At 38.7% G+C, this 12,137-nt stretch overlaps 1 protein-coding gene across 2 annotated transcripts; it reads left to right on the forward strand.

Moving 5' to 3' along the window:
- The first annotated feature begins 6,027 nt into the window (after window positions 1-6,027).
- PTCRA (pre T cell antigen receptor alpha) lies at window positions 6,028-9,765 on the forward strand. 2 transcript variants are annotated; one of them, XM_087717635.1, is made up of 3 exons: window positions 6,028-7,575; window positions 8,132-8,176; window positions 9,629-9,765. In XM_087717635.1, the coding sequence occupies exons 1-3, from the start codon at window positions 7,218-7,220 to the stop codon at window positions 9,763-9,765; spliced, it is 540 nt and encodes a 179-aa protein (XP_087573761.1). In that variant the 5' UTR covers window positions 6,028-7,217. The 2 variants fall into 2 exon arrangements, with proteins under 2 accessions (XP_087573761.1, XP_087573760.1); XM_087717634.1 differs by having other exon boundaries at window positions 6,029-7,575; window positions 9,626-9,765.
- Window positions 9,766-12,137: the final 2,372 nt, after the last annotated feature.

Below are 12,137 nucleotides of genomic sequence, written 5' to 3' on the forward strand. Positions count from 1 at the left end.
TTTTTTAAAAAACCAATATTTTTCTGTAAACAGTAAATTGAAAACAGAAACTGCATGTCACTAATAATGACAAAATGTTATTTGCATAAATAATCCCAACAGAAGGTAGGATTAGCCAACCTTGACTGATTTTGAAAAAGCTTAAGTGGCTTTGGACTTCACAGGGATCACCAGGGAACTGCACAGCTGTTAGTTTAGACTGGGATTTTTTTTTTTTAAGTCTAAAGGCTGAACACCATAGCAACCACTTCCATTGCAAGAAAATTATATGGGCATGTCCATGCAGTCATTAAGGAACAGGACTCAATGATTCTCAATCGTAGCAACTTGAACATGTGTAGAATTCCCAGAATTGCCCAACTACCATTCTGAGAGTTGAAGTCCATACATCTTAAAGTTGCCAAGGTTGAGAAAAGTGTCCTAACCTATAAGTACAGGAAGAGAAAATGTTTAATGGATGGCAAATGAGTGGGGCATGTGGCCATTACAATGATTCTGTCCTAACCTTTCACCAGTCTTGCAATTCAAGTTATTATTTCACCCAACATTATTCAAACTTCTGTTTAGGAACTGTCATTTGTTTTCCAAAATATCTTACACAACATGGGCTTAGTAGTATGAATTATTGAAGAAGCTGCTGTTCCAATAGGTAATGTGTTTTTCTCCCCTAATCATAAAATGTGCCTTTTGGTTTTCCTATAAAAGGAATAAAGTAGACATGGCAAAATTTAGGATGGGTTCATGTAGCCCACTAACCCAAAGCCAAATAGCTTAATGCATCATATTTAAAGCCAGAGTGTTAAGAAACTATGATTTGTTGCCAAGCATTTTCTACAAATCTGTCCAGTTACAGGTTATTCACTATACCATAATCGGACAACCATGATTTAGTACAAGTAACTATGCTTTATAAAGAGGATCAACTTTGTATCTCATTCATAACCTCTCCAAACGATAATAGGCATCAACAGAGAAAAACAGATTTAGAGAAATAAAAAGCTGCCTTGCCAACTATCAGCATTTTACATGTAGCCACTTAGTAATACAGCATCAACAGCAGGTGCACTTCCACAAGTTGTGACACATGACTTTTGGTTAAACTGCAGAGCACAAATATTCAGGTGCACGTTTGCTTCCAACAAGCAGAGGCTGATTTTGTGGCTTAAAAGATGTTAGCAGCTAGACATTGTTTCAGGGTTTTTTAAATTCTTCACTCCTTGCTAATTTTCAATTTAAGCTGACACTTCTGTTTAAAAAGCTTTGTAGACAAGTATTTGAAAAAAATCAGTTGTAAGTAAAATGATACCTGATACACATTGTTAATTGCTTCCAGGTGCAATGAGTACCAAAAACAATGAGTAGCACAATTTTTCCCCCCACAAGGAATAATGTAGTGAGTCACAAGGCAGCCAACACTGACATGTTCTAGCGTGTGTGTTGAGTATCAAACAAATAATGAGTACTGGGACAAAATGTTCATGTCAAAATGCATTGAGTTCCAAATTCCATGAGTTTCAAATCAGTACAGCACCAAGGAATCATTAGCCATCCTCCAAATTGGTGCTATCTAGTGAATTGGGGAGCTATAACTCACTATATTGGGAAGATACTCCATTGGGAAAGGTGAATTGTCTATAAAGAGGCTTGATTGTGATGTTTCCACATACTTATATCTTCATTTTCTCCCTTAAAGATATTGTCCCAATACTCCTTTAATAAATCATGGATTAATAAATCACAATGAAAAATGCCTATGGAGATTCTCAGTCATGCAGGTCATGGTTGTCCCAAGGGTGCTTTTTTCAAGAGGCATTTGGACTTTTGGTTTTTCTTTTTTTCCCCTCAGAGCTGAAGAAGCTTCTTAGATGTGAAGTGAAACGTCTTTAAAAAAACAACAAAGTCCAATTGCCTCTTGAAAAAGCACCTTTGGGACACAATGAAAAATCTTTTTCATTTCCCGGTGTCACTTGAAACCAGGCAAGCAACAACTCGTAACTGATTGGCAACTTCAAGAAACTGAGCAAGATTGTTATGTATAACTGCTGCAAATTTATTATATGCACAACAATTAATTTTGAAATACCCACAACAGAGGAATGGTTGCTGAAGATGACAAAATTAGCTGAGATGGCAAACTTAACCACAAGGACAGTATCTACATTTATTAGTACTGGAAACCTGCTATGGACTTTTTGCTGAAAAAAAGAAAAAATGAACTATTCTTTAGAAAGAATAGACTTTGAAAATAATTTATGTTACAACCATAGAGTAAAATATAAACATACTTATAATTATCGTTAAGACCAGAAGTTGCTTCTATATAACTTTTTTCTACTTATTACTTTGCACTTTTTCATTTATTTTTCTTTCAAAATGTTTATTACATTATATTTTTAAAATTAAACACACACACTCATACACCCTGCAATCTCACAATCCAGAGTCTTTATGTTTATAACATTTGCCTCCCCTGTGAACCTTTATTTAACAAGCGAAGGAAATCTACTGGCTGCTGTACTCTCATTTTTTCTTTTGGCCCCAGTCAAATATGCTCAAAATGGTGGGAATATTGGTTGGGCTCCATCTGGCAGATCACACATCCTCTATTGTTGCTATCAATGTCTTCTATTTTGAGACCAAACTAAACCCAAATATTTGCAGTTATATTTAATTATATGTATTTAAATTATTTTTATAAGCCATGGTCTGTGAAATAAGTGATTCATTTCACTTCACACATCACACTAAGTCCTAACTAAAGAAACCACATTACAATTAAGCGAGAAATTTGAGCCAAGTTAAGACTGGAGACTTTTAGGTTCCTTGTCTCACCTATATCTAGCAAAAGAATGTGAAAGAAACACATGAAAATATGAATATATCACAACATAGAAATCATCTTTGTATATTGGCTTTCATGGAAACAAACTTTTATTTTTAACAGTACACTCAATCATTTTAGAAACCTGAAAGGCCAAGAGTTTATATTACATATTTATTTCTTATCCAACAGAGCGCTAAATCTCCCATTCAAGTTTCCAACTCCACAACTTTGTCATGCTTTTCTTTCCCAAGGCTTTGGTTTCTGAGTCATCTGAGATGGTGTTGGACTCCCATTCGTGGCAGAGATATTTAGCTTCTGGAGCCCAGGGATGTCCTGTCCACTCTGGAACAGGTGAAGGATTTCTGAAAACGACACGGAGGTATCTGGAGCAGGAGGTGACTCGGCAGGGTTATTCTGTCTGTCTTCCTTGCTATCACTTCCTGCCCGGGGAAATCCACTTGCGGTCTCCGCTACAGCAGATTCCATTCTTCGGAAAGCTAATCAACGTTAATCAGCGTTAAACAACGGTGATCATCCGGTCATTAGTGGAAAAGAGGAAACCTCAGGCACGTCCCTAAACACGGGGAGAGAGATGGGAAAATCATCTTTGCCCGCACCTGTCCCCCCCCTCCCCCAATCCTCAACGCTAACAATGAACAGCCAGTCGCCTGTGAAAAGGCTTATTCCCAAGTAGTCCCGGACTCTGGAGTGGATCACTCCTTCATTTGGAAGGTCTCATACACTTAGCAATCATGGGCGGATTTCCTCGTAATTCGTGGGAAACGGAGCTGAGGACTCGGCCTGCCACCCTCATCACGATCGCTTTTGTTTGGTGTTTCCAAAGAGCGACAGCTCCCTGGACTTTCAGGCTGAACATGCTGGGTACCATTTCCTTCAGGGACCGCTTCTCCCCACCACCACCCCAAACTCCCGTGTCGTGAATAGCGTGTTTACTGCAAAGCAGAGCCCAGCAGTGCTTCCTAAAAACCCGGCAACTTCAAAGAGCCAGAGAAGCCGCCCTGTTGTCCTAAAGATCCACGCTTCGGCCAGATCTTTCCCGTCCAGTCTGTCCAGAAGAAACGCTCCCCACCCCCCACCCCCGCCTTACCCATTTCAGAAAGAGGCTCCGTGAAAAAGGACCTTCAACGGCAAACCATTTTTCCCCAAAGCGAAATCCCGCCCGCTTTACGGAATCCTTCTGGTTTCCCGGAAGTTACAATTAAGGCGGCCGGGAGTCGGGAATGAGGACAGGCCGTACCAAGACCGATTTATTAGCGGGGAAATATCACAACTTGCAACTGGGCCTCTTTCGTTAACGAGAAATAAGGCTTTATTTCCTGTGGCCTAAGCAAAAATCGAAGCGTATTTGGCTAACCTTTGAAAGATATACTAAATGACTGGGGGGGGGGGGGGGGGGCACCCGGATTTTTGGCAGCCCAGGTCTGATATTCATAAATTGAAAGGGTCCCTGAAGGATCATTAGAGCATACACAGAGTATGACCTAATTCAGTTTTTGTTAAATGTTGAGCTGAGCAATTTGGGTTGCCATTGTAACCTAATGTGCCAACTGCATAGAGAAAAATCTTACAAAGTTTAACTCAAGTGCTTTTCAAACTTGGCAATTCTAAGAAGTATGGACTTCAATTCCCAGAATTCCCCAGCCAGCATTAGGGGGTTGAAGTCCACACATTTTAAAAGTTGTCAAGTTTGAAAAACGCGGAGTTGAACGCTAATTTACACTTCATATGAATTTCCAGAGAGGTAGTCTGGTGTAAAAAGGCAAGAGGGATGGGTCCTGGTTAGAACGTGGATGAGAAAGCAAGAAATACTATGAAAGTGGCAGGTCTTTAAAAATTGAAGAAGAAAAAAATCCCAGAAGGCAGCAGTGGAAAACTATTTTCATATTTGCCAAGATGGTTCTGATTTTTTTGTATAGCTCACATCTGTTATCTCTAAACTACAGTACATTTTTGATTGTGTTTGCTTTATAATTTTTTTTTTCTCTTTATGTTTTAATTCAAAGTATCCCAGAGCCACAAACATGGAGTGCACAGCTGTATAAAATGAATAAATAACTCATTAAGTCATGAGTAGCAGAGCTGACTTGACTTGACTTTTAGCTGAATTACTTGTTTGGAAAAGCCACCAAGAATATTGTAGCATTTCAAAGATTAATACTAATTATTATTATTAATACTAATTATTAATATTAATGGACTATAGGCTACACTATTAAATGCCTTGACAGCCAGTAAATAGACAGCCATTGTTGAAAATGGATTGATCAAGGACAGAATTACCTAAGAAATTACCATTAACAAATCTGGTCACTTTTTAGAATTCCCTGTATTTATGACTCTCTCCAATAATTGCCTATTTCAAGACAATGTTCCTTCAAACTAAAGACATTGAGTCTGATTCAAGAAAGTTTGTTAGTTCAAGAGTTTAAAAACCTGTTCCAGTTGTCTTCCTTATTCCTCCAAATAGATTTAGGATTAGGATTTAGGATTTTATTAATATTTATAGGCCGCCCTTTTCCCTGAGGGGACTCAGGGCGGCTTACATAAAATAGGGAGGGGGGGGTACAAAACAATAAACATAAAACAATACATAAAAGTAAAATAGTACACAACATTCATTCATCATTCGGGTGGGGACAGATTGTGATCTTTATCCCCAGGCCTGACGGGATAGCCAGGTCTTAAGGGCTGTGCGGAAGGTCTGGACGGTGGTGAGGGTACGAATCTCCACGGGGAGATCGTTCCAAAGGGTCGGAGCTACTACTGAAAAGGCTCTCCTCCGTGTGGTTGCCAGTCGACACTGACTGGCAGATGGAACTCGGAGGAGGCCTAATCTATGCGATCTAATTGGTCGCAAGGAGGTAATTGGCAGGAGGCGGTCTCTCAAGTACGCAGATCCACTACCATGAAGGGCTTTATGAGTGACAAGTAGCACCTTGAAGCGCACCCGGAGATCAACAGGTAGCCAGCGCAGCTCGCGGAGGATAGGTGTTATGTGGGCGAACCGAGGTGCACCCACAATCACTCGCACGGTCGCATTCTGGACTAGCTGAAGTCGCCGGATGCTCTTCAAGGGCAGCCCCATGTAGAGCACATTGCAGTATTCCAGCCTAGAGATCACAAGGGCTCGAGTGACTGTTGTGAGGGCCTCCCGGTTCAGGTAGGGTCGCAACTGGCATACCAGGCGAACCTGGGCAAATGCAAGATGAGAGAAATGCTAATTACACTTTGTCTTTAAAAAAATGTAAGTGTGTTGTGTAAGTATATAGTAAGTATGTGGACTTTGAAGAAGCGAGGTAGGTATTTATTGAAAAGTATTGATGCTTTTGAATTTTGGTGTTGGAGAAGATTCCTGAGAACACGTGGACAGCCAAGAAAACAAATCAATAGATCACTGAATAAATCAACCCCAAGTTCTCACATGAGGCACAAGTGACCAGGTTCAAATTATCCTATTTTGGATATATTATGCAGATATCCAACTCACTAGAAAAGATTCTAATGCTAGGAAAGGAGGAAAGAAAGGACGACTAGCAGCCAGCTGGATGGATGGAATTACAGTGATGTCAAATGCATCAGGGAGGAAGTGATTTCAAATGCATTCTGAGAGGAAGACCAGGTCAGGGGCAAATTGTCATGGAGAAAGTCCATCTGTGTAGTCACGAAGAATAAAAAATGACTTGATGATACATTAACAGTCAATATATATGCTGTCCAGGAACAGTTTTGAGATAGTTAGAACCGATAAATAAATGTGAATGTGTATATGTACAGGTGTTCATGCTTCAAATACAATTGCTTTTTAATACGAGTGTAAAATCTGTTTGTGGCAATGGCAATGCAAAGAGACAAGCCATTTTGAAAAGATTAAAAAGGAGAGTGATATAAGCAAAAACCTTGAGGTTTTTGCCAAGCAGCTGTGCAGCTGTTACCAATGGGAAAGGAAAACGGTGGTCAGAAAGAACTTCAGTTGAGTTTTGTCAGTTACAAACACACATTTTCAGAAGCATCCTTGTTCCTTGAAATGATGCTATGGGCTTTCCAAATGAACTTGGCCTGGAGGCCATTTGGGCATCTCTTGGTCATTGCAGTTCTCCAGCTTATGATATGTGAGTAAAATTTTCAGAACTTCTTTGGAAAAAAAAGGGGGGGAACCATTGGAAAAACATAGGTGAATTTCATAAATAAGGCAATGGTCTTGGAAGACCTGTAAAAATTAAGGGAATGAAGAAAAGTGATAGTACGAGAGGGAAAGGAACTATATTTTTATGGAAAAAAAGATAAATCCCAGGGAACCTCCAAAACAATAACAATCTTAATAATGCACTATTATTTCCCTAGGAGAAAATAGTCTTCTAAACTAATTTTGTGCATGCATCTTTATAATAAACCATTTCTTTGGATAACAGGTCACCATTCCTTAAGTCTATTTTCAACTCTGACACCACCACTCTATCTGGAAATAAATGGTGAAAGAAAGACCCTGTTTGTATGTTTGGTGAATGATTTATCAGAGAACTCACTGGGAGTCATTTGGTTTTCCAATGGAAATGGGAGCATGTTGGACTCTTATACTTATGGCATTTTGAAGGAAGAGGATGGCTCTTTCAGCACAATCGCACAAATTTCCATACCCAGCAAAGAATTTGAATCATGGAATATTGTCATTTGCTCGGTTGCACAAAATAAAAACTCAAGAATATGGAACACTACCTATCTACAAAGCTCTGGTATTTATCAAAGGGGGAGGGAAATATTTAAGTGTAAAAATACATTAAATTATAATATGGCAATTGTTCATAAATTGGATTAATTCTGACTTAATGATTGTTTATTAAATAAAGCAGAGTTGGCTACTTTAGCATCCCATGCTGAACCGTATAATTATTGCTTACAAGTGCGCCTGAATTCACAAAACAAGCAAAAAACAAATACACTGGGGCTTTTGTTCTCAAAATAAAGTAATAAATTAATTTGTGCATGCTGACCCCATATAAATAAATGACAATTTTATTAGTGTTGGCCAGCAAAAAATAGACATGTCAGTTATCTTTAATAACTAAAGTGGGTGCTTAAAAGCTTGTGAGTGTTTCTGAATTTTCAATATTTCTGCATAAATATTATGTAAAACACGATCTATTCTCCACACAAGTCCTAAAACGTAAATGAAGAAAACTCAATTAAAAATCAACCTGTTAATTAACTTTACTAAAGATATGAATTACTTGAAAGCTTTAAGGATTTAAGAAAATAATGTTTCATATTTACTATTATTTTTTTCCCCAGAGGAGCAACATATGGATGATCTGTGTCTGTCTGAAAGTCAAGGAGGTAAACACAGAATATTTCCTTATTTTCCAAGTATTTAGAGAGTCAGTTTCCAGAGAGGACTTGCTTTTCTTCATTTGATCACTTCTTTTGATCATTGTTATTGTACTCTATCTTTTCTCAGTCAACAGAAAGGCTGCCCTTGTAGAGCATGCAGAAACTTCAACTGGTGAGAATGTGGCTGCAAGAGTAATAAATGGTGCCAACCTCATGGCACGTGTAGCACCACTACTCCATAAGCTGCACTATCTGACGGTGTGTTTCTGGGTGTAATTCCAGGTGCTTATCATCTGTAAAGCCCTACGAGGCTTGATACACAGTTACCCTAGTGCAGTGCAGTGACCTTTTCCAGACCAAGTGCCTAAAGTGCTCGCGCGAATGCGTACACATTCACCCAACCTCCCAAAATGCAATGCCAGCATGGCCTCGCACCTGCACCTCACCTCCCACATGCATACTGCCTCCCTGTGCATGTGTGTGCAGCCCCCCTGCACACACACCGCCCCCATGCATGCACAGACCCGAAGACTAGATGGCTGGTGGGAGGCCAGTGCGCATGCATGGCAAAGCTAAACTAGGGTGATGGCTTGCATGCCCACAGAGATGGCACTGAGTGCCACTTCTGGCATGCATGCCATAGGTTCGCCATCACAGCCCTAGTACCTGTCCTTTTCCACAAGTTTCTATCCATCCAATCCAACAGATTGAACATGGTGTAGATCCCATCAGCCAAAGAGTGTCAGCTGCTAGCAACTAGAAGACAGCCTTTTTAAATATAATCCTGCCTTATGGAATATTCTCTCCTCAAAGGTTAAAATGGCCCCAATCCTGTTGGCTTTTTGCAAAACTGTAAAAACTTGACTGTGTACCCTGGCCTGGGGCTTGGAATGTGTTAAAGGCCCCATTACTTAGCTTTACTATTAGTTGATTAATCACCATCGCTGTTATTTATGCTTATTGATTTTGTGGTTGTTAAAATCATTTAAATGTTTTTAATTGTTTTATCATTTTAAAATTGTAAGCTGCCCAGAATCACTTGGTTGATTTGGGCGGCTATGGAAATTGAATAAATCAATCAATCAATCATTCCACATAAAACCTATTGAGGAGGTTTAACTAATTCCCAGAATGTTATCAGAATGTTGCATGTCTGAATAATATTTTTTTTGTTTACATGATATATATGACTAAAATAGCTGAAGAAGCAAATTAAAATAATATTTATGGTTTTTCAACCAACAGAGCAAATGACTTATAAAACTGTAGTGACACACATTCACAATTTAATGTACAGTAATACATCCTGGATTTGAATTGTAGTTTAAAGTAAGTTCAAAGAGCTAGCTAATAAAAGCATCAAATGTTTCATTTGAGAACATGAGGACAAAAAATGTGTAAGTATCTGCTACAAATATTTCTCTGCAATACAGTTCTTGTTTCCTTTTTTTATAGTAGTAGAGGAACAGATGTTGTCTACTGAAATTCTGCATAATCGCACACAAGAATTACATATTCTGGCCATCAGAACTTTGCTGTTCAAGATCCTAATGTTTAACGTACTGATGACCTGCTGCATCCTTTACAAAAGATAAGCAAAACTGTAGTGCATTATTACTATAAGATCATTTTTTTTAAATGAAAAGAACTGCCAATGCTATTTTTAAAATGTATGAAATGCTTCAAGGAATCTGGATCAGACTGCCTCAAACAGCGATGAACTGAAATTGGACATCTGTTTATCAGATATCCTACGAATGTAGCACAAGGTCGATTACAGCATTCTTGAGATCACTTCCAATCCTATCATTTTGTGATGTCCATTCAGAATTCCATGATCATAACAAAGTATACAGATATTAACTCCCATGTTCCAGAAACTGGATGATGAAGGCAAACTTTGACAAAACTTTTAATCAGTGGAAACTCTGCATTTGATGGCCTCAAGACACATCGGACTGATTCCATGTTGCTGCTTAATCATTAATACAATGTAAGAATTTAAAATGTGCTGCCTTATTCATTTATTAAACCATTTATGATTCATTAAAGCAGCAGCATCATTTTTTTCAAGCTTGTGTGGAAGTTTGAAAAAAGATGAGCATGCATTAAAGCAGTGTTTCTCAATCTCAGCAACTCTTAAGATGTACGGATTTCAACTCCCAGAATTTCCCAGCTAGCATCCCCCTTTCTCCATTCAGTGGGTTCCCTTAGTCCTTTGGGGTGAAGATGGCTGCTTTGTTCATTGATGCTTTTTCCTCTCAATAAAGGCTTTGATATCTTTGCTTGAGGTCTTTTTCTTTTCATGAGCCATTTTGCAGGGAGCATCCTAAGAACTGGGGAAATGGAGAAGGGAATGGAATCCTTTTCTAGTTTTCCCACTGTTATCTTATCTTCTGCCTTTTATCTACCTGTAGGGGAAGGCAGGAAAACAGGCTGCTAGGAAGTATCTTTAGATTAGTGTACTGTAAACATGATGGGGATTATTGAAAGGAAACAAGTAAAAGGAAAAATGACAAAACAGATAGAGGCAACTGGAATGAGAGGAGTAAATTTTTGCGTGGATCAGGACTTGTCTCTCCTGCCAACAAGGAAGGGGCTAAGATATTAAGACCCTTTTCTAACATTAGCTTAGTGCAATAGTGCAGTTTCTGAAGTGTCAGGCATATCCTGGAGAAAGTAGATGACAGTTCCATATTTCCAACTGCTGATTTGTGACCCAGTTAATATGACTGCATGCTGCCAGATATACTGGCAAAGATAAGTAGGTCAGCAATTATTTGTTATCATATATGACAAATGAAGAGTTACAAAAATGAACCGAGGACGGGCATCTCCAGATTAGGAAACCTAAAGTTTACACTTACAGTAACTGTAGAATAATGACCTATTTAATTGTAGCATAGGGAGATTCCAGCTTTAGTGCCACAAGCTTATGGAACAATTCCTCTGACTTTTAGTTTCCCTCAACATCCAAAATACTAATGCATTCACACAACACAATGGACTCCAAAACAGCTAATCACATTTTAATTTAGCAGACTATGCAAATCCAATCAATATGATTAGATTTAGTGTTTTACACGAAGTCAGTAAATTTGATTAATTAAATTGATGGCTAGATTAATTATGAGTAAGCATCTTGCGCAAATGTAGCTACATGCCTGTAACGGGAAAGCCCCCTACATTCTTCCAAATGACCTCAGCTTTAACTTCCACTAACTCCAGCCAGCTCTGTCAGTGATGAGTGAAACAGCAGCTGTAATTCAGGAACATATGAAGGGCTACAGATTACGTATTATCAGGTTTGTACAAGGACTTTATAAAGTTCTTGAAGTTAAAAGCATACAAATGTTTGGTTACCTTTTGAATTATCATCAAGTCTTTCATCACTTGATGATAACTCAAAAAGTAGCCAAATATTTTGATGAAAGACTAATAACTCAATCCAATGTATATTTATATTTAAAAAGTACAGATGTTTACAGATTAACAGAATTGGAAGGGACCTTGTAGGGAACTAGTTCAACCCCCTGCCCAAGCAGGAGACCCTACACTGTTTCTGACCAATGGCAGTCCAGTCTCTTCTTGAAAGCTTCCAGTGATGAAGCTCTCACAACTTCTGAAGGCAAGTTGTTCAACTGGTTGATAGTTCTCACTATCAGAAAAATTCTCCTTATTTCCCGGTTAAATCTCTCCTTGTTCAGTTTCCATCCATTATTCCTTTTCTGGCCTTCAGGTGCTTTGGAAAATATCTTGACCCCTTCCTCTCTGGCAGCCCCCCAATGAGCGCAGTTATTTGTTCTTAAATGCATTGGATAATTATTCTGTCAGTACATGGAGCAGGATCAGAGCAAGCATGCACGTAATGTAGTTCAGCTAGCAAAAAAAACAGCTTGATGTTTATTTTATTACAAAACTGCTAGCAAAATGAGACAAAGCAGGCAAAAACAGAGAGAGAGGGAGG

Source organism: Thamnophis sirtalis, unplaced genomic scaffold, assembly GCF_051295495.1.
Source record: "Thamnophis sirtalis isolate CommonGarterSnake01/CBP01778 unplaced genomic scaffold, rThaSir2_p1.2 scaffold_6, whole genome shotgun sequence".
NCBI lineage: Eukaryota > Metazoa > Chordata > Lepidosauria > Squamata > Natricidae > Thamnophis > Thamnophis sirtalis.